This window comes from Leptonotus elevatus, chromosome 13 (genome assembly GCF_054856555.1).
Source record: "Leptonotus elevatus isolate MCC_2025b chromosome 13, RoL_Lele_1.0, whole genome shotgun sequence".
NCBI lineage: Eukaryota > Metazoa > Chordata > Actinopteri > Syngnathiformes > Syngnathidae > Leptonotus > Leptonotus elevatus.
This window is the reverse complement of record NC_141251.1, coordinates 11,783,267-11,805,789: the sequence shown is the minus strand read 5'-3', so window position 1 is coordinate 11,805,789 and position 22,523 is coordinate 11,783,267. Positions and strand designations below refer to the sequence as shown.

General features: G+C 39.5%; 3 protein-coding genes across 8 annotated transcripts in view; 1 reads left to right on the top strand and 2 right to left on the bottom strand.

Moving 5' to 3' along the window:
• The window catches only part of cdh23 (cadherin-related 23), a 166,861-nt gene that overhangs the window by 124,715 nt on the left and 19,623 nt on the right, over positions 1 to 22,523 (top strand). For all 5 annotated transcript variants that reach the window (XM_086092439.1, XM_086092438.1, XM_086092441.1 and 2 more), the window contains exons 28-36: positions 3,153 to 3,213; positions 3,282 to 3,430; positions 3,832 to 3,967; positions 5,426 to 5,814; positions 5,901 to 6,002; positions 6,696 to 6,845; positions 7,019 to 7,147; positions 7,506 to 7,634; positions 7,748 to 7,975. In XM_086092439.1, the coding sequence (XP_085948565.1) occupies positions 3,153 to 3,213; positions 3,282 to 3,430; positions 3,832 to 3,967; positions 5,426 to 5,814; positions 5,901 to 6,002; positions 6,696 to 6,845; positions 7,019 to 7,147; positions 7,506 to 7,634; positions 7,748 to 7,975 (1,473 nt within the window). The remainder of the gene's footprint in view (positions 1 to 3,152; positions 3,214 to 3,281; positions 3,431 to 3,831; positions 3,968 to 5,425; positions 5,815 to 5,900; positions 6,003 to 6,695; positions 6,846 to 7,018; positions 7,148 to 7,505; positions 7,635 to 7,747; positions 7,976 to 22,523) is intronic.
• LOC147163853 (uncharacterized) lies at positions 64 to 2,517 on the bottom strand. 2 transcript variants are annotated; one of them, XM_086093613.1, is made up of 2 exons: positions 2,375 to 2,517; positions 64 to 632 (listed from the first exon to the last, which is right to left on the bottom strand). In XM_086093613.1, exon 2 carries the CDS (start codon positions 618 to 620, stop codon positions 144 to 146), a length of 477 nt encoding a protein of 158 aa, XP_085949739.1. In that variant the 5' UTR covers positions 621 to 632; positions 2,375 to 2,517; the 3' UTR covers positions 64 to 143. The 2 variants fall into 2 exon arrangements, with proteins under 2 accessions (XP_085949739.1, XP_085949738.1); XM_086093612.1 differs by lacking the exon at positions 2,375 to 2,517 and adding an exon at positions 2,040 to 2,144.
• On the bottom strand, positions 9,082 to 21,767 carry vsir (V-set immunoregulatory receptor). Its single transcript, XM_086092444.1, has 7 exons — positions 21,538 to 21,767; positions 14,908 to 15,321; positions 13,944 to 13,994; positions 13,738 to 13,848; positions 13,258 to 13,285; positions 12,715 to 12,872; positions 9,082 to 10,617 (listed from the first exon to the last, which is right to left on the bottom strand). The coding sequence occupies exons 1-7, from the start codon at positions 21,608 to 21,610 to the stop codon at positions 10,580 to 10,582; spliced, it is 873 nt and encodes a 290-aa protein (XP_085948570.1). The 5' UTR covers positions 21,611 to 21,767; the 3' UTR covers positions 9,082 to 10,579.

Sequence of the window (22,523 nt, the reverse complement as noted above, 5' to 3'; positions counted from 1 at the left end):
AGAATTGAGGAAAACAACTTTATTGTCCATTGCAACAATACCAAACAAAAAAAAATACTGGATTTGAGTTGCGTTTGACCTTACATTATTGGTTACTGTACATTTCAAGTGGAATTATTATTAGTCCTTGGCTAGTTGTCTTGCTAGATCTCAGTGACATAGTCATACAGGCAAGGCGTAGCAATGTGCAGCTCCGTGTTGACCCCCGGCGGCGCTGTCCGTATGCCTGGAGAATGGGAAGCGCGTGTGTTCACATGCTCATGTGGCCTCCGATGAGGGGGTCTTCTGAAAGACAGGTTGTAGGCGCGTCGATAAGAACCCAGCCTCTTCCACACTTTGAGCTGTGGTTCACTAGATTGACTTCTTCCATGTTTCAGAGTCTCTCCTGAGCCACAGCTCGCCTCACACTCCCCGCCTTGTTCAGAGCGTCGACACATTGCCAGGAAGATCGCTAACCCTGCCAGCAGCAGTGATAAGCCCAGCACTACTATAATAGTGAATTCTGGGTCATGGTTGTCTAAAGAATACAAGGAGGTGGTGGGGGTGCTCGTGGTGCTGGACACATTGAACACCGTGTTTTCTGTAGAGGAGCTAAGGGTTCCCAGGTCACTGGTGTTCATGTTGCAGTTGACCTGGTTAAAAAAAAAAAAAAGCACAGTGAGATTTTCAACTGTGTTGTTAAAATGTGTCGCAATATTTCAAGTGTCAGCTCTCTATACGCAATGTTTTGCCTCACCAGCTATGGTGAACCAAGCTGAGTTGGTTTATTTCTATGCATGTTTTGATTTGATTGGGATCATACACTCAAGGGCTTTTCTCCATATGCAGACACGTGCACAAATAAACGATTAAAGCTTGCAAAGATATGCAGATTTGGCAAATGTTTGGCATTTACAGTCATAATCAAGGTTAGAAAGCAGCCATTGCTTGACAAGAGTTCCTCAGTGCAAAACAAATTGGGTTTATTAAAAAGGCCCTTGTAAACGTAGGTCTCCAATTATCCCCCTTTCTTTCTCCGCGCCCCCATCTTCAGCATTGTAACATTTGTAAATGTCATCATCTTTAATGCAGCGGAGACAAAGCGTAGCTTATCGGTTTAACGGAAACACAGTGGGATGTGAAATTATTTTCCAGACTAAATGCCAGGAAAGCTGCGAGATAGGCCAGTGGAGCAAGAGGCTTGTTAAAGAGTCCCTTCGTTAGTCTGTGACATGCAGACACAACTATACAAAGTTGTTGACATACTCCATGTCGAAGTTTTCACTCACTTTTACTACAATGTAACAGTTTCACCAACTAAGTAATTGATTTTTTATTTATTTTTTTCAATAGCTTATTTGCTTCAGAATGTGATGATTCTAACGCCTCTTAATTGCTCTTTTGGTTATCTATCTATCTATCTAGCTATCTAGCTATCTATCTATCTGGATAGCAAGCGAGCTGGACAGTTAGTGAGCTACAGTGTCTATATGTCACGCTCATAAAATTTCTATTCTACATGTGTAAAAATGTAACATTTTAATTTTATAAAACACAGTAATTATTAACTTTATATTCAAACAAAACATTTAAAAATATGTACAGTATTACTCACAGCCTCACTTTACTCTTTAGAACAGCACCTGTCTAGCTAGCTCGCTAGCTAGACAGTTAGTCGTTACAGTATCTATCTGTATGTCTGTCTGAGTGCTCACTGTCTCATGTAAATATATTTTACGTGTGTAAAAATTTAACATTTATTTTTCTTTCTTTTTTTTTAATAACATACAGTACATCCAGTAGATTTAAACAAAAAAAATGTTTTTTTAAATGCAGTACTGACAGCCTTACTTTACTCTTTAGAATACCACATGTCTAGCTAGCTCGTTATCTATCTACGGTCCTGTATCTTTGTATGTCAGTCTGTGTGAGTGGTCACTGGTCAGTGTGTAAAAATTTAACATTTTCTTCATTTTTTTTACATATTGTAATTATGCATAGTATATTAATTCACAACAAATTTAAAAATATATAGCTATATAGATATATATACTACTCACAGCCCCAATTTACTGTTTAGAACAGCGCCAACTCCTGTAACTGAGGTCGGATCTGTTCCTTGGCTCCACACTCTTGTTTTTCCCCACTAAAAGTGTTCCTTTCCCAGAGACGAGAGGGGAAATACTGGGGGGTACGAAGAGGGGAGCATTGAAAGAACGGGGTGAAACGTGGGTAATGGCGTCAAAGAGCAAACATCTCACTTTTGTTTCTTTCCGAGCAAAGCGAGTACTCTACCTCCAGCTGAGCCATAGTGAGACTTAGTGGTTAACCACTGTTTGCGCACATGCAACACATGCCTTTACACTTGCAACATCTGGCTCTTCAATATACTTACTTAAGTTGATGCACCCCCTTTTATGGCGTAAGTGGTGCAGTCCGCTGTGTAGTAACCTATTCATCACTCACCAAACTGACCCCCCAGAGTCTTTTTTTCTCCTTTCTACCCCTCCTTCTCCTTCTCTTTCTCCTCTCTTCTCCACTTCTCTTTATAAAGCTAATGACACTGAAGTTGGGCCCCTCTTCAGTGAGAGAGAGAAAAGAAGGACAGAGAGAGGGAGGGAGAGAGAGAGAGAGAGAGCGAGATGGTGTGCGTGTCCGTTTTTGTGTGTGTCTGTGCGCACACATGCATACCTGAGCAAATATGCTTGACTGTGTGTCGTAATGCAATTTAAAATGCACTTTGTGAGCACCGCTGTGGGTTTTGACACATCCACAGAGGAGCACAGTGAGCCATGAAGTCAGATTCATCCAGTGCCAGCAGATCTCTAGATTCAGAAGTCAGTCTCATGACATGGTCCGTTCAAGCGTGCGCCACTTTTTTTATCAGCGTATGCTCCACGGAGCCATGCTGTCTGTGCTCGGCTTCTTGCTGCTTCTGGACGTCTGCCTGCGACACAGAGAGTGAGAGATGCTTTCTCCATGCCGAGCTGTGTGGGCTTGTTACTGCTTGTTGTTGTGGTAACAAGACGCTGGGTTCTACACACAAGATGTCAACAGTTTTCCAAAACACATTTATACGCTAAGTTATATGACATTTACAGAGATATGTGGATATATTTGGATTAGTCCCTAAAGTTGTCTGTCTACTTTAATTTTCATGTGTGCTTGTTTAGGTACAAACTACGGATGCAGACCAAGGGGAGAACGGCCTCGTGCTCTATAGAATTATCACTGGTATGAATGTTACTGCATTTCTACCTTTCAGACATCTTCCCTAATCATGCTAATGTGTTTTCATGCAGGTAACAGTTACAACCTGTTCAGCATTGACAAGCAAACAGGGCTGCTGACCAGAGGCATCCGTGCGTTGGACAGAGAGACGAGCAGCTCTCACTTGTTAGAAGTGGAAGCCTACAACAGTGACGAGGGAAGCATGAGGAGCAATGTGCGGGTGAGCAGACGAAAAGGGTGTCAGATGGATGCTTGCGCTTCAACATAGCATCATGGAGACTCTGACAACTGGATAATTGTAGCACAAATTAGTTGAACTATTATGGAATCATATATCGTTTGAATGTTTAAATTTGGAGAAAAAGTGTATACACACACATTTTTATATATATACTTCTTTTTTTTTCAAACGACCACCCTTTTGGCTAAAAAAAACACGAAAAAGCAAAAAAGTTGAAGTCGGTCACAATTTTATAAAGCAACTACAGAACCCCCACACAAGAGTTTTCTAAATCTTCTTCAAGACGGTAAAACATCACCGAATGTTCCAAAACAAGTTTTTAATGTATTGTGCGAACATTTTTCAAGGTACCCAGTTTTGATTTGTCTAAACTCATACAGGTGATAGTGTATGTGGAAGATACCAATGATGAGGTGCCAGTGTTCACCCAGCAACAATACAACCGTCTTGGCCTGAGGGAGACTGCTGGTGTTGGCACATCGGTGATAGTGGTTCGTGCCACAGACCCAGACACGGGTGAGTTCAGTGAGAATTAAGAGGAGGAACTGCATCTTATTAGTTTTATTACTTGATTTTATTAGTTTTATACTGCTGTGCTGAGAGGGGGGGGGGGGGGTGAATGATCATCCCTGTGAAGTGTTGAATCTCCATTTTTTTTTTTTTCCAATGTTGTATCTAGTCTGATGTCTCTAAAGAGTTTTATTGGTTGTTTTTTAAAGATTTGATTTACTGATAAAAATGAACACTACATAGCATTTATTTTGACATTTGCCATTGGAACTGTGTCACACAATGCTTCCTCTGTTCGCTTCCCATTTTGTAATGTACTGTACTTCTGTGATTAATTTGTTGTTCCTTAGATAATGACATTTTGTGTACTGTTTTGACCCTTGAACTACTACATTGAGGAGGCAGGTAGGCATCAATAGTACAGGAGTGGAGCTATTTGGTGGCCATGACCACTCCCGCTCACCCACATCTAGGGGAACATTTTGATATTTGTGACTTTGCTGACATTTTCACATTGATGCTGTATTTTTATATTCATATTAGCTGTATATTTAACTATTTTACTGCCACACGTTATAAATTTTAAAAAAAGACAGTGCCAGCCGATTTCGAGCATTTTAACTCATTTTTTCAAGGCAAACAGAATATTGTGTGCTATGACTACATGAAAGATCGCATTCCATTCTTTCATTAGAATAAAAAAAGGATGTTTCTTCCTTATTCCGTTCTTTAGTAATCACCATTTGTAAATAGGTAATTGAGCAAAAATTGAAAAGAGAAGGAGAAAACCAGCTTTTTGTGAAAAGATAAAATTTTTGCACAACAGTTTAGTGACGCTCTGTCAATTTGATTAAATGTGACAAAGGCTTTGATCATTCACGTCATCCTTGAAAACTTCATCAGATTTGTCATGTTTCATTGTAATTTCATACTAACGGGAGCCATTGCTGCCATTTGATGGCCATAGTTAGTTGTTTTTGATTTCACAAACTCATTGACTAGGCAGCGCTGCACAACACGTTGCACTGCCCGTTGACAAAAAAAAACTTAGTAAACATCAATTAACGTTTTTGGCGGTATTCATTGGGATTTTTGTATACGTCGTTCAACGTTTTTGGTGGTAAAAGAGTTTAAGATCAAATTTACAATTAATCTGAATGCAAACTATTTTAGAATCTGCCTTTAGTAAAGTATATTTGATTGTTATAGTCAACGTCTGTCCAAAATCATTACTTTCACACCATAGCAAGTAAACACTATGGTTGAGAAGTCATTTCTTTGGTCAATACCAACTACAGTCATGGTTTCACAAAATAAAATGCACACACATACCAGTCTAGCCCAACACATTCTTAATACTAGCAGGAACAAACCTAAGCAAAAAATAATAATTTAGAACTCTGAAAAATTACAATATTTTTGTGTTATTGTGGTTTTTAGATATGTGTTTTTCTTTCTGGCCAGGTGATGGTGGAGCAGTAGCTTATGCCATTGTCTCCGGCTCGGATCACAAGTTTGAAGTGGACGAGAGCACCGGCCTGGTGACCACAGTGGACCACCTGGACTTTGAGACGAAGACCACCTATCTGATGAACATCTCAGCTACTGACCAGGCCCCACCTTTCCACCAAGGCTTCTGCACGGTTTACGTCACTTTACTAAACGAACTCGATGAGGCGGTGGCCTTCTTCTCAGCCAGTTATGAGGCGTCCCTACGTGAGAATATTGCCACGGGGACGGAGGTGGTTCAAGTGCAGGCCCAGTCTGCTGACAACTTGAACCAACTGACTTATAGATTCGATCCTGATACATCACCTGCGGCCCTGGCCCTCTTCAAGATCGACAGTGTCACGGTGAGAACAAAAATAAGGTGGCTCTGTTTTCTTTTATTGCTCAAAGAATGCATGAATGGGGAGATACATTTATGCTGATGTTTCAGGGCCGAATCACAGTTACAGGCCTGCTTGACAGAGAGAAGGGTGACATGTACACCCTGACTGTTGTCGCTGATGATGGAGGACCAAAAAAAGATTCAACTGTGGTATGGATATTGATCTCCATTTTAAAGACAAATGTTAATTAGACCGTTTGTAGTATATGCTGCCATCTAGTGGTGGAACTAGTCATTTTTTTTTTTTTTTAAAGAACGATTAATTTAAATATAATATGTTTCGCCACCATCTTTCTGCTACGGATACTTGAAGGAGACGAACTTCACGAACGTAGTTGCCTCTGGTGGTGCTAGCAGCTAGTCAATGGGTCGACCGCCGCATACCATGAGGCCTGCAGGTGGTCGTCACTGAGTTCCATGATTCAGGCTCGCTCTACTTGGCTCTCGCCAGAAGCGCTTGTTAGCCACTCCGGCTAGTTCTTGTTAGCCGCTCTTGTTAGCAACTACAGCTCGCTCGCTCACTCCAAATTGCTTCAAAATTGTTGTATTATTTTAGTTCACCACTAGATGGCACTAAATACTACATACTATCCCTTTAAGCTTATCTTATTTTCATATTGTATAATGCTTTTGTCTATACAGTGAACGGTTAATGAAGCCATATATAATCTGTTGCTATGGAAAACTTAATGACATCCTTTTTGTATTATTTGCATCTCTTATTGGAACAACAGAAGGTAAGCTCTTGCGGTCATCTGGAGCATTGAGAATTTATGTTCAACTCAACTGTGGGTTTCATCAAAAGTGTCAAACTATATATCATCTGACTTGGTCTCTTGACAGGTGTCGATCACCATACTTGATGAGAATGACAACAGTCCAGAGCTTGACATCACATCCGATACTTCAGTGAACATTCTGGAAAACACCGCCATGGGAAAGAAAGTGGCTGTAGTTCTCGGACGAGATCGAGATGCAGGACTGAATGGACGGGTAAGAGAGAGAGTGAAACCCGTGTGACCCCTTCGATCTGATTGATTGCCGTTTCATAACATGTACTGACTGTGTGACTACACTAACAAGATGAGCTGAGGGACATTTTCATTCATTTGTCTCTCGCCCTTTCTATTTGTCTCTGCCTTTTATCACTCCTCATGCCGTCTTAGGTCAACTTTACTTTAGTCGCAGGCAATATGGAAGATGTGTTTAAGATCAAGACAGTGAACCACACCTATGGGGAGGTCTATGTCAATGCTGCTCTCGACAGAGAGTCTGTGGATCGCTACTTACTCAAGGTGAGAAATGAATGCATGTGATTTGTGGTATCATTTGCTGCAAAATTTATTATGTGGTACCTTGACTTAACTTTGAAAACTACTACTATTACTTCAATTAAGTTGTGCTGGTCTTCCTCCTGTTTCATCACAAATCTACTTGTAGCGTGTGCATGTACAGTATGAAATATACTGCCCCCTAGAGGCCAATGTGCCCATACCAGCACACTGGAACAGACTAATATTTTCCTTCATTTCAATAGGGAAATGAGTCAAGGTATTATACTTTCTTTTCCCATTATAAAATCACAGACAATCACATTGTTTGGTGTGTACAAATAAATAATAGCTCAGATTTAGGTGCATGTGTATGTTGCAGGTGCGCGCCACAGACAATGGGTCACCTCCCCGACACACAGACCACTCCCTCACCATCAATATCCTCGATGTCAATGATAATGCACCTATTGTTGAGAGTCCAAGGGGCTACAATGTCAGCATAAGTGAGGTGGGACAGAAACACAGAGCATGTCCACATTCGCACTTTTCGATTCAAATGTTCCTTACTTCATATTTTGTCAGCGGAAATTGGAATGGATGATTTCATGGTTTTGAATGTAGAATGTTGGAGGAGGCACATCAGTCCTGCGTGTGATGGCGACCGACTGGGACACGGGTCCTAACGCCATGCTGTTTTATTACATCACGGCCGGAAACCAAGACCTGATCTTCCGCATGGACCGCATGACAGGAGAGATGGTGACACGGCCCGCCCCTCCGGATCGAGAGCGCCAGCAGGAGTACAAACTCATTGTGACTGTGGAGGATGATGGCACACCTCCTCTGTCGGTAAGGATAATAAACGCACAAATGTTTGACTGCAATGAACGGTCATTGTATTCAATATAGACTACTAGAGAATCAAAAATAGATGAACACCTCAATCCATACACTGTCAGAAAAAAAGGTTACTGCAGGGGTTCTGTTTTGTTCTCTTTTTTTTTATGACAAACAAGTGGGAATGTCTTCCTAAAGAGTCCACTTTTGTACAGAATGCAATTTAAAGAAACAAGCAGTAGTAATCTAGACCAGCACTTAAAATGAACTCAATGGTTCTTGTGAAGAAAAAAAATTCTGTTATCTCTGCTCTTTGGTTCCCAGGATGCTTTGCAGCATGCAATACTGGACATTTTCCATTTTGTTCATCATTATTGTTTGTGTGTTTATGTTGCTCGTAGTTCATTGAAAAAAATAACATCCATGGTTGAATACCTCCTTCTCCGTGTTGAAACAAGTCTCCATTAACTTGAGCAACTCTAAAATGCCACAAATCAATCATGGCTACATTCTCCTTTAATTTAGATGAATAGGTAAAAGTGCTACTAAGTGATGTTTGCCATCTGGTGGTGAACTGTGGTATTACAACTTAAAGCTAATCAGGTGTGATCCCTGAGCGAGACAATGCCCTTTGAAAGCAAATAAGTACATAATTGTACTTCTTTTTTTTTTAACAGTGTTATATTTTAGTCTCATCACAGTTTACCACCACTTCTTTTGTCAATTCAGGTTTTACAATCATTATTTCCTGTATTGACAAGAGCAACAGCTGCAGCATAAAATACACAATTAGAATTTAGATCACATTTACTTGATAGAAAACTACTTTGTAAACTGAGTTGTTGACAGCACAGGAAACACCTTGGCAAAGAAAGCCGCAAGCCCTGTTTTAAAAAAGGGGAAGACCAATGTTGCTTTTCCAGCTCAAAATTGTCTGCAATATTGAAGAACATTGTGCTGACTGTTTTTTTTTTTCCTGTTACGTGATGTCTGACCATTGCAGTTAATTACTTTTAATCAGTGTGTCAAATGGTAAGTGTTGCTCCAAACTTAAGTCACCTCAATGATAACCATTTGTAGCATTTTTCTTAATCCAAGTAAATTAAAGAGACAGAAAGTTAAGGTGGAACAGCTCCATTTTTATTTATTCAAGCTTTAATCTGCATGATTTAAAGACAATATACAGAACAAGTTTCCACTCACACTAAGATAAATTTGCATAAAATGTTCTTTGGTCACATAAATGTTCAAGAAAATAAAACACACAATATATACAAAATACCCTGTTGTAGAAACTTGCGGAAAAATATCCACGGAGCACTTGCTTTACACTCAAAATGAGAAACCAACTTTTTCTCACAGTCACAAAAGCTACATTTTCTCTCTGCTGTCATTTAATCCCACTTCAATCCGATGGTCACACTATTTTCAAACAACTCAATGTTCAAATTCCAACATAAAAAAGTTCAAACTAAATCCACCACCTCAGACAAACTGTACAAAGACAGCAGTGATTAAATGTGTTATATTATTCTTGAATAAAGAGTTTGGACTAGTTATCAAACCATTCATGATTTTTCATAAAATGTTTTAAGACCACTATGTGCTGAAATGAATGTGGAATGTGTATTTGGAGCAGAGCTGGAAATTCACCGATGTAGCACAGTGAAAAGAAACTGGGACCACTGAGGAAGGATGCAGAGCTTGAGGACATCATATTTTTTTCACTTTCGCATCTTCAGGTCAGCTCACTACCTGATCAGAAGCAAAGGAAACCAAAACTGTGCACATTTTTGCTATGACTCATCAGATAAATACCGGTAGAGCAGATTTACTATAACTGGTTGGCATCTCAGTTAAGAGATACTTTTCCTGAGTGTAATCTTGATCGTTGCATGGACCAATAAGTGAACAAGCCTTTCAATTTAGAAGTCACACTAATGTGATTTTTTTTTTCCATCTGAGAAAAAACTGTTCGAGATGTTTATACTTGTACATGCATGGTGGTGTAGCTGTTAAAACAACAAACTTTCATGCATCTGGTGTGGGATCAATTCTCACCAATGCTTGACCATCATGTCGCCTCTTTCCCAAAAGTTAACTGGGATAGGTTCCCTGCTGAGAACGGTTAATGTCCTAGATGGACCAAACTTTTAAATGAGAGCCTGGCTTGTACATTTAAAAATAATAATAATAACAATTTTAAAAAAACAAAATAAACCCAAACACCTAAGACAAAAAACCTTTTGAGTCACTTTAAATCCTTCGGACACAAACTTACCCAAAGCCCTCAACACTCCACAGTCTCAAACAGTAGAACCCACCCATAGCCGTGGTTAGGTGGGGTACACCCACTAGATAACCCCGACCCTGCCGCAGCACAAGAGTTCACAATCACAGCTTACTCCTAGCCTCCAGGAGTGTTTGAAATCAAAATGCAGTCAGCCTGTTACCTCCTACCCGACCAAACACAGTGCACGGACAAAATTCCCAGCAGAGGTAATTGTGAGACAGACCGAGGGAAACGTTGCTCTTAGGGCGCAGAGGAGAAAACGAAAAAGTCGCAAAGCTGTTTCCAGGTCAGCAGTTATAGCGATGAGGGAGTCTCATCCCTCTTTAAAGCAGGAGGATGTCTGGAGACTCAGGGATGGTGTCTGTAATAGAGAGAGAGAGAGAAAAAAAAAAGCAGGTCAGTAAGAGCAGAGTCTTCTCACAGGTCATCATCACAGACTTACTGTGGATTTTAAGGAATACAATTCAAACTTAGTCTGAATTTAATGTGTACTAACATACACTAGAATTATGCATATTTAACTAATCACACCTTTATATTATGACTAAAGAAACTAAGCTATGACTTTTATGGCATAGTGGAGTATTTTCCAATCAAATGGCATGTTTTTGTTGTTATTTATTATTATAAGGGATGTCAAATGTAGTGCGTTAATTTTTAGTTAATTTATGTTCCTTTAACGCCACCAATTTTTTTTTACTGCACGATTAATAACCGTCCCTTACTTGGAAAGCCTGCACTGGAGGAATTGCAGTCACAACGCAGCAGACACATCCACAGCAAAATATAGCAGTAGTAAATTTGATAATAATGCATATATTTGTGGAGACTGGGGTCAAGTTGTATTTTACAATTTTAAAAATGTGCAGAATTTCACAAATTACTTCATGTTAAAGATTAGATAACTCTAGTGGATGTGACAATCAGTGGTACTTTAACTTTAATATGAAAAGAAAAATGCACTGAGCTGTCACCAACGTCTTACAAATGCAATTATTCCATCTAGTGGCAGAAAATTGACAACACAAATCAATATCGTACTTGTTTTTTACAGTAGCCTACAGTACATCTTTTTAATTTTAACTCAATGTTATGAATTATTATGCAATTACTGTATAAATGACTAAAAGTTGCTGCATATTCCTATTAGTTTTTTCCCACTTTTATGTTAAGAGTATGAAGACTTAGAAAAATTGTATACTGTACATTTAGAACAGATGTAAAATTTGCGATGAGTTAACTATTGAAGTCATGCAATTCATTACGATTAAAAAATGTTAATTGCCTGACACTCATAAATTGTATTACTACTACTATTATTCATATTATTATTATATTATTTAGAAGTTGAATTCATTCCTATTTTTGCAGTGCATGGGAAATAGTTTAAAACTCTTGTTGTAAAATCCCATCACAACCATTACAAATGCATCTGTCATGTTTCGGTGCTAAAATGGGAATAACATAGTTGGTGGAACAGACGAAACCAATGGTACTGTTTGGTTGTATTCTACCTACTACTGCTCGATATCTTGATAAATATACAGTATTTATCTAGAAACCCTTTAGAAAACCTCAAAAAAGTCTGAGTTGCAACATGTTCACAGTAAGAGGAACCAACTGCTTGGTAGGTTCCTCTCAGTTTAAGGTCAGCAGGCTAAAAAAGATGAAGAAGAAAGCTGAAGTGTGGCTTTTATTCACACTACACACAAAATTGGGTTGTGTGGTTTGCATCACATATGTAAACAGCTGAAGAATATGACTTGTCAACAAATTGACAAAAATACACCGGTAGCATTTTATTTTTGTTGTATGACTGTTAGTGATGTTTTTGTTTTTTAGATAGTAGATTGAGTGGATCTGTGCTATGGTAGTTCACAGAGGAAAAAGTTAATTCATGATAAGACTTGCTGAGTAGGAAAATTCGGTTTTAAAAAGGGAAAGACCGAAGTTCTCCGCTATGTGGGTGAGAACGACTCAACTTCTTAGTCACATCTCTCGCAAGCCATCTCACTTGAGTGTGAACACGCAATTTTACACAAGCATCCGCCAACACTTCCAGCAAACGTTGGGACATTTCAACACTCTCACGCCACGGTTACACTTCTATTGCGTCAGAGTCTTTTATCAGTATAATTTTGAAACACATATTTCAAGTCTTCCCTTTGTACTTCTGCTATAGGAATCGTGCCCAAGAGCAGAAGAGCTTCACAAGAAATACAATCATTTCAACGCGTTATTGACAGTGCAGTCATAAAGGTTACACTCTACTGACCTAGTCTAGTCTTAGGACATGCATCTGTCCCATTTTGCCTTGAACCTGGGACCCTCCAAGACCTCCACAACAAAAGCATTGCAGACTCAAAGCTTTTGTTTCTCTTTCCCAGCCTGAACTTCGGTCTGTTGTTTGGCCAGGATATAACTATACGGAGTCTAAATATAAATGTCAGTGGCTTACCCTCTATTGGGAAGAAAACATCCCCGTGTGCAGAAGGAGTCATGGGGGTTCCTGGTTCAAATAACAGATGCTGGCCTGTCCCCGAGGACTGCCTTGTCATAATTTGAGCAACGGTCGATTCCCTAAGAAACACTGGGTTCTCATGGCCCTGAGCTTCACTGAAGACACACAAGAAAGAAAGGCACGCTGGTTACAGTATGAAGAAATTTACCTTTTTTATGTTTCTTACAAAACAAAATGACTTTTGTAAGTCTCAAACTAAGTCAGTGAGTAAACAGGTGGCATCAAACAATAAAGCACAAGTATAGCCGTTGCTAAGTCAAAATTCCATTAAACTATGTGTTTATCTAATCCGAAATAATATTGATATTAAACTCTATGCTTCTTTATTGTTGTCCAAAAGCATCTACAGATGGGCTAAATGTGGCAATGCTTTGGGTATTTAAAAAAAAAAAACCCACATGGAAGATATTTAAAAGACCAGATGTGTTATGAAAGGCATCCTGTAAGAACAGCTGCCGAGCAGACTGTGGGAAAACATACCTGTCCATCCTCACCAGCTCTTGTGCACCTGGGACAGAGGAAATAGGTTATTGTGAATAAAGCCAAACAAAGCAGAACGGCACATATAGTGTGCTAACGAGTTTTCCTCTGTGTACAGTCGATTCAACAGGAAATGTGTTTTCAGACAAAGCACGGCTTGGAAAATATTGAGGGCAATTCACGTTTGATGTGGAACTGATTGTGATTCACTCGGCCTCATTTGGGCTATAGTTGAACCTGCTTTCCCATTCTTTTAATAGTAAAATGTGAAATATGTGTGCTAAAGCTGTTGTACACCACTGCAAACCGACCACAATAACAAACACATATTGCTAATTTAAAATCTCCCTCACGGTGTCATTAAAAAACTAAACATTACATTTGTAAAGAATTCGCTTTGATACAGTTCTTCCACTGAATCCCATGATATTGTGCACGTGTACCTAATACAATGTCCTGTTAGTGTAATCTCATACATACGTTTGTGGGAATGGTTGTTCTGCCTCTGTCTGTAGACAAGTAGCAGAATAACAGGCAGCGAAAGTAGAGCCAAGATGCAGGCTGCTATGGCCAATGCCACTGGCACAGCCCCTGAAGATGGAGCAGAGATAATGTCAGTTGCAGTAAATGCTAGATAAACACAATAATTAACAAGTTATGTAGTTGGCTTAAAAATTAAGACAAACCTCCAGGTAGTGAAGGATTGATGACAGAACATTCTTGCGATCCATTTCTTCCTATAAAGGAATTATATGATTTTCAGATAAATAAAATTTAAATTAAAGTGGGAAAAAAATGGACAATAGGGGTATTAGCAGTACGTTTTGTTATTACCCTACTGAAACCAAATTAATAGGGGTGTGGGAAAAAAAAAAAGATTCTCAGAAGAATCGCGATTCTTATTTACTACGATTCAGAATCGATATAAAATGTCCCAAAATCGATTTGATTTAATTATTTTGTACTGGATAGATGTCTTGCCCTTGTTGTACACGATTTGGCCACTTAGGGGCAGTGTTGTTCCACGCATTCAGAATCAGATACACTTTTTAATCGTAGCCATATTAGAGAGAAGAAGAAAAAAGGTTACAATCAAGTTATGCCAATAAAAGTTGTTTTTTGCAGCGTTGGAAAAGCATATGCCTGTGAGTAATGTTAAGATACATTCCTTCGTTTTTGTATGAATAGCCCTTCTCTTGAGTGATAGAAATGCCGCGAGTAATGCGCTAATTAGCGTTAGCCAGTCAATGACGCTTTCCATTGTGTGTTAGCCTTGAGCTAGCTACGTCGGGAAACACTATGTGTAGTTTTCTTCGTTTTGTGTGTTTAGATTTACAGTTAAACTCAATTGGAGTTTAATAAATGGCTTGATGCTGTAACAATAGTATTGTTAGTTTGAGTTCATGTTGCTTGGGGGAACGATTAGAGTGAGGGAACACACTACGAGAAGTGAGGTAGACCGAGCGTGTGCTATGAGCCAGGAATAACGTACTCTACTGTGTTGAGTTATGCAAATAAATACATGTGAGCAAGTCACTGCTTTAATCGTCCACTCCGTATGGTCAGTGAGAACGGAACATAGTTAAACAACAAAACTTTTTTTTGTGGGACTGTTGACAATGTGTTCGGATTTGGCAATGTCTTACTTACGTGGCGTCACATGGAGTATAACGTGACTGTGGGAACTCTGCACAAGGCTAGCGTGTTTATGATCTTGCTGAAAGTCCAGGACCATACAGCAGTACCGCCCCTGGTCAGCGATGGTCACATTCTGCAGAACCATCCAGAGGTTGTTCTTCGAATATCCAAATTTGAACCCTGGTGGCAAGCTGTGGTTTCCGTGCGGATGACCGTACGTCATGTGACGCGGGCCTAACCGTCCCGTGCAGTGTTGGTCGCTATGTGGCGTGAAAAGCCAGGCGTGTTTTAAGACGTCAGAGGGGGCCAAGGGGACCCCTGTTTGAGCACAGTCGGGTTCGAAAGTTGCGCCTTCCGGACAGGTCCAATAAAGGTGAGGGGTGGAAATACTCAGTTTGGAAGGGGAATGTGATGTCTTACCGGTAGCTGCAAAGAAGAAAAACATGAAATACATGAATACATCATAAACCAAAAGCGTTAAAACCTTTAACATGCTGCTTATTTCTATGTTAAATGGGCTCGGTTAACCTTCAAGTATGGTTCCTGTTAGAATGAAATCAAAAATTATTATAAAGAACTGTTGACATTATCACATGCCTGAGAGCCTCAACTCGGAGCTAAATTCCCCAGTGACAAGACATGAGAGAAACTTGACAACTGCTAGTTTCATGTCAGTAATAGTTACTTGTCATGGATTTACACACAACATGGATTGGTACCATCAGTCAGAACACGAACATCTACCGTGGAAACACCATTTCAACTAGCAATCCCTTGGGCACAAGAGTTCTTATTAAGTACAACATCCCATGCCCATATTTCAGTGCAATACAAACTTCCTGGTTTTTGTGAGTATTTGGTCTGAGCGGCATGCTTCCTCTTTTGTATACTCGTGTTTACAGCACTTTAAATATACAAAACATCTGGAGCTTAAGTGACCGAAGCAGCTGACCTTAATGCCAAATGAAAAGGAACATATAACCAAATCATGTCAAAGAGGTTGTTGTCATTTGCCCCAAAATATAACCACCTACCGTCAAGGTTACAAACTGATAAAAAAAGGGAATTATTAAATTGACTAATAATGTCTGCATGTAATTACTGAGTGACTCAAACTCCCGGAAAGTCTATGGTTGGGTTTGACCTAAAAGAGAGGTGTCATCTATACACAGGCTGTGAGTTTCAGGGCATAACTCGAGCTGACGCTGACTGCTATCATTTAGTTTGCCCTCACACCCAAGGCATGACTGGTATTGAGGGTATGCACGGGAATGAGTTGTTCTTTCCTTGTGGCATGTGAGGTTCTTACAAAAGTTGTGTTTTACATCTGGCAGTGCTAGTGGTTGGCCTCTGGTGGTGTTGACGAGACAAAACTGAGTTCTGTTATCCGAAGCAGGCATTCCTTTTCCGTGTGGAATGTGAGTGTGTCATATGTGGTATGGTAAGGGTAAATCTCAAGAGAAGTTAAGTAGTTTGACTCAAATTAATCTCTTTGGTCTTCAAAACAGTGGTGTGTGTGTGTGGTTTATGCGTATTTTCATTTTCTCAACACATGGCTATTTTTGACTGAAATAAAACTTGGGCGGGATTGAATTCTGGTCTCCTCTACAACCACCGCTGACGACGGCACTGTGGTAAACAGTCACTGTAGTGAAAAAGCAGACTGAGATTGTCGTGCTTCGATAAGTCTTGTACATGCCGGAAACCAAAAACACACAAGGTTTTTCTTTATACTGTAGCAATAGTTTTCACCACATCCTGTTCTTCGCTGCAGCGCAGGAGTCTTCACATAGATTAAGTTCATGTTTATAATGTGTTGTTTATACAGCAGAGCCAGAGCTATGACAAAAGATCTCTTAAAGGAGACATCTATTCGACCCAGAATCTCTGTGTGCCTTCACAATCGAAAGGCAGACCGAAAATGGCAAAAAGTGATTGGTAAAATTTTAAACAGATATTTATTTATTGTTACTTTAATTGAGTTATTTGAAGTAGGTTCACGTTACACACCGTGATTCGGAATGATGCGTTAACCAGAACAACAAACAATGCATTGTGATAATCAGCCATCTTTGTTGTTTACATTTGCCTCAAACGCTTTGAGGTCAGAATGGGACAATCTGAGTGGCATCATTTGGTTTTTCAGCCACGTGTTTTTAATTTTCGGTTTTGGCCATACATTTTCATTTTGGTGCATCCCAAATTCCCTATAATATGCATGTATGCACGTTCGTCCATGTGTCTGACGTGCAACCAACCGACAATATAGAAGCAGAGGTCAACAAACATGGCGACGCAGCACAGAACCACACTTCTGGAGCGAGGAGGAAACCAACTACTTTATTGGTGTGTTGAGCGACATGAATAAATGTCTTTTATTGACCGTAGAAAGTTGAAAGTGGATATGACATGTATTTGAGTAATATGCAATATAGATGTAAATGGATCATTCCAAATGTATCAGAAACCGAAATTTTGACCTTAACCTGGATTTTTGACTGCATGTAGTGTTTCTAGAAAATCTGCTCCAGCCCAGAGAAAATGGTCCTACACACCTATCCAGAACCTCCCCCTATTTATTTATTTTAATAACTGTTACTCCATGCATGAAAATGAATTTTGTTTTTTTTTGCCGTTTATAATATCTAACTCGGAAAAGGTTAATCGGTTTGCTGAGATATTTATTTCTGTCTTCAGATACTGTACTTGGAATGATCTCGGTGCTTGTGTCTGGGGAAAAACACTTCTTTCACCAATACCACGATAATATTGATAATTGTATTTATTTTTGGTCAGACCTTGTTAGCTCGTAGCATTCACTTTCAGTTTTCTCTAATGTAGCATAACTACGTGCTAATATGCATACTTAGTGTGCGTTATTGCAGTGGTGCTATGGAGATTTTAGATATGGGTGTGTCAGGATCTGAGGAGTGGACATCCTTCCTGAATTCCTCCTCTCTCCGCCTTGTTACTATCTCACAATACTGTAGAAATACAGCCGCTGGTTTACATGTCAAACAGGTTGCATGCAAACCCACACTCAAATCCAAGGTGATACTTCAGCTGTTTTGCATCTGCTGTCATTCCTGAGCACAATGCAACTTGTTGTAACCACTGGACTAGAAAAAAAGGCAGCAGTCTCAGCATATTGAGAAAAATAATTGTGGGTGAGCTACAATAAAAATGAAGAAGCATACCATTTTTTTTTCCATCTTGAGAAAATCAGTAGGTTCTTTCTTTAGCTTCAACTCTCTCTAGCACAGTTTTAATAAACTACACATATATGCATGTGGTATGTTGAAATGTGGATGTGTGGTAGAACGGTGAACTCTGCACCGTCCATTGTGCGCTGAAGGCAATAGGAAGACCATGCAGGGTTGATTAAAGTGAATCTTCTGCTGTTCCTGCCACTGTGGAGGGACAATAGCAGGCAGGGGAAGCCCTTGTCCACTCTCGTTTCACACCCACCCCTGCCTTCCTTTTTGGCATCTCTTCCATGCTTTCTTTAGAATATCGTGAACATGGTTTTCCTATTAATATAAATATTTACTGTAACTGTTATAAACTTTGAGATGATTGGAAGGCCAAACTTTGGAGTCATTACCCTCACCATCACATGTTCAACTGAAATAAGACCATGACCACAACCCATTGTGTCATTTAATGTCATACTGTAGGTGTGGTGGGTGGTGTTTTCCCAAATATCAGAATCAAACTGGGGTTAGCAGTAGGTTATATTTCTTCTTCTTTTTTTTTTACCCTCTCATCCACCAGACATCTGTGTTTGGGCTGTTCTAGTCTTAGTTTCCCCTGGTCTCAAGACACTGATAGTCCCTTAGGGTGTAGAAACAGTCCTCCTTTTGTTATGTGCCTGCATGGCACCTGTTTAAAACACATTGCCTGTGACAGCTTTCTTTTTCACAACAAAGCCTCTGTATAAACTCACATTTATCTCTATATGAACCTATGTGCTTATTTTAGCTTCTACAAAAGAGGCCCTGCTACAACACAAGTGACCAACTGGTAGATCTGGTATCTTTTGACGCATGAGAATTCACTACCTGTGTTTGCTCAAGGGCTCCCCAGCCACACACCCTTTTTCACACCTCCTACAAATGCAAATGCATTAGAGACTATTTAGGGTTAATGAAACCAGCAGGAGGAACCCAGAATATCCCTTCAACACACAGTTTGAGCGGAAGCCTCTGGTAGAAACAAAAACAAAGATAAAGCAAAGAAAGTCTTTTTTTATGGGTCAGAATGCTAAAAATGTAAGTGGTAGGTCAGCAAATACTGTCCCGGATTCAAGGTTCAATTAACCTGGCTTCCACGATTTGTAACGATACAAGAGCATAGGTTTCGATTAATCTATGAAACAGATTTATTTTATTTTTTTTAATCATTTTTTAATTTCAAGCCCTTTATTGCTAAACATAACTTTCAAACTGAAAATGCACAAACAAATTGATTATGAATCAGTTACTGTTTTGGTCTGTTATATGATCAAAAATCAAGGCTCAAAATAAGTGGATTTGCATTAGCATTTTGCACTTCATAAAAACACACTGAAAAGCAAAACTGAGATTCAGATTCTTACAGCATTTTTAAGTTTTTACGATAATCAAACCGCGGAGACGGTCTGGTGGACGGATGTTAACGTAGCACAACGCGCATGAAGTAGGAGGCGGAAATTAAACAATTTGGTTGACGCGGGGCCTGACGTTAGCGGTGCTGTGTTGTACACATTTCAGTACAAATATCATACATAAATCCAATGAAATCAACAAAGTATTGTTAAAAACAACAACAGTGATTCCTTGTTTAATGGTCACCCTCCTCTCTGCTGTTTGGGTAGTATTGAAGAAAGCTCGGCGCTACTTGCACCACACCAGCTTGCTAGCAACGAATTTAGGCTGGCTAGCTAGTGTGGCTAAACACGTTGTGGAGTACCTGTTAAGCCAGTAATCATGACAACTCTGAGTTTAAAAAAAAATTTTAAACAATTAATTATCAAAATAACTGATTATTTGAAGATTGATTAGTTGTCGTTTAATCAATTATTTTTTGGCACGTTTCTTCAGCTTGATGTACGGGCTATACTGTACATTGTTGTTGTTACTGAAGCAGTCAAGGTTCTATCATTGGCGTTCAATGTTATATCCTTGACACTAATGAAAATAACCAGTGACAGACGTCCCAGCAAAGTGGAAGCCTGTTCTATGGTGTTCACTTCAGACCTTTAACAAATATGATACCCTAAAAATGACAATAAAGGGCGTTTTCTCACTACTCACATCCTGTCTTACTGAGGAGAAAAACTCCCTGAGGCCACATCCTGTTGATGAGACTGACCCAGGAAACCATTTCCAATCACTGCCCCCTAATATTGACTCATTAGTACAGAAGATCAATGCATTACATGCGCTGTGCTAAACAAGAGGGGGGGGGGGGGGGGGGGTGGACAAGATTAAGGTTGCATGGTCACATCCTGTGTGGCGCTCATTTACCATTTTTGATTGTCACCATGCGGCGCAGTGTTTATCTCGATTTGGAGACACTGATTATTGTTTGTCTTGGGCCATGGTTTGTGGAGGGGAAGGCCATTACTGACAGTAAGACAAACAGCTGTTTAGGCTCAAAGGAAGGAAAACCTCCTGACAAATAAGACAGAGCATAACAGGGCTGTGAGCAGGAGGAAGAGGGCACCCCGGAGACACTTTCTAAATTTGCCTCAACAGTACATCTAAATAATTACCATCTTTTCATTTCTACTCTAAATCATACCATTTAAATAATATGCTCAAGGTTACGTTAATGAGATAATGGTTAGGGCACAAAGTGGTCAGTGAGGTTTCAGCAGCCTTCGCCTTAAGGCAACAGCTGCTCTTCTCTGTTTAAGTCAGCTGCCTAAACTCGCAATGACAAAGTCCTTGACAAAGACATTTCATTACAGGTTTTAGGCCAACATAATGGCAAGTCATTTCAGTCCTTTGCAATAATATTTGCGTTAATTTTACGATGTGTCATGCAAAAAGTGTTCTCTTCATTGTGCAGTTGGACTCCATTCTCAAAGATACATTTACCATTTTTCAAATTTAAAAGGCAGATGAATAAAATGTGCATATTTGTCATCCGTATTGGTTTGAAATTTGTCATTGTCAACTGTTCACTGGGCGCCTAATGTGTCTGGCCCGGCTACATTTCTTGATTTTAAAATTTTTCCCAACTGAATCAGTAATTGAATAGACCTGATTTAGACTATTCTGTTAATTTATTTTACAAAACATATTCGGTGAAAACCAAATTTACTGGCTAGGACCTTTTAAAAGGAGAAATTATCCATCTTAATTAACGGTAAGTCACAAGGTATAAAACCAAAATAAGTATGAATGGCATATTGATAAAACACAAATTAGTGGTAAACTAATGTACGCTGTACGCATCTGACCGAGTTAAGTTCATTGATACCAACCTCGCTCTACATCCCCACGCTCATTACGCTTACTAAAAACACAGGCAAAAGCGTTAATCTGGTTAAATGTAATGACAAAGTCGATATCGTTATCGTAAAAGTTCGTTATTACAAAGGGCAAAATGTCAACAAGCTGCCACACGCCCGCTCAGTCGCAGTCATCAACTCACCTCCACTTGTGGACAGGACAAGCCAACAGCACCAAAACAACATCGCCTCACTTCCAAGTAATCCGGACTCCATGCTTGTCTGGACCTTGTGTCATAAAGTTCCTACTCGCAAACTATTTTGCCGTGGATTCTACTGGAGTAAAAACGGAGTTTCACTCAAATTAGCATCAGAGGATTGATTGACTGATCGTTGTCGCTCTAACTCCTGAGTGTGTAGCTTTTGGTCGGGAAGTTTGGACCACTCTCAAGTCACGTGACGTGGTGCAGCGGTTTTGTTGGCCCCGCCCACCCCCTGCCATTAGCTGCCAGAAGTATGTGTGAGGAAGCGAAACCAAATTTTTATTTTAAAATGCAAAATTATGTTACATATGTTATCATGTAATGATTAAAAACATAAGAATGGCGAGTTACGTCATTGTATTTTGGGGACATAATGCATACTTAGGCGTTGGCTTGAGAAACACAAGGCCAGAGCAATGGAGTTTCATGGCTCAGACTGGGCCCACTAGTTCCACAGCATTTTCTTTTCATGAAGGTTTTTTTTTTGTATTTATTGATTGATTGATTTTTTACAATATTGATATAAAATTTTAACCCGATAAGGATAAGTCAAGGTACTGGTCAAAAGTTTGTTTTTTTTAAAGCTCAAAATAACTGCAATCCCACTAAGTTTTCTTTCCTTATAACTAATTATAATTATGAGCCAGTGTGTTTTAATTAGTATTATTCTAAGCTCCAGATAGGCCATGTCTTTAGATGGGAATTGGAAAATTCTACTATGCCAGTCGTTCTACTCTCACACGCCCCCCCCCCCCCCCCCTTAAGTAAAGTTTGAGAATTATGATCTACAATTTATTAGGATATTTTCACCATTTCCATTGATTGACTCAACAAGAATCATATATTTATTCAGCACTGTATGTAGACAGTAAATACTGAGCTCAGGAGAAAAACAAATTCTCATGAAAATTATTTTAATATCACTT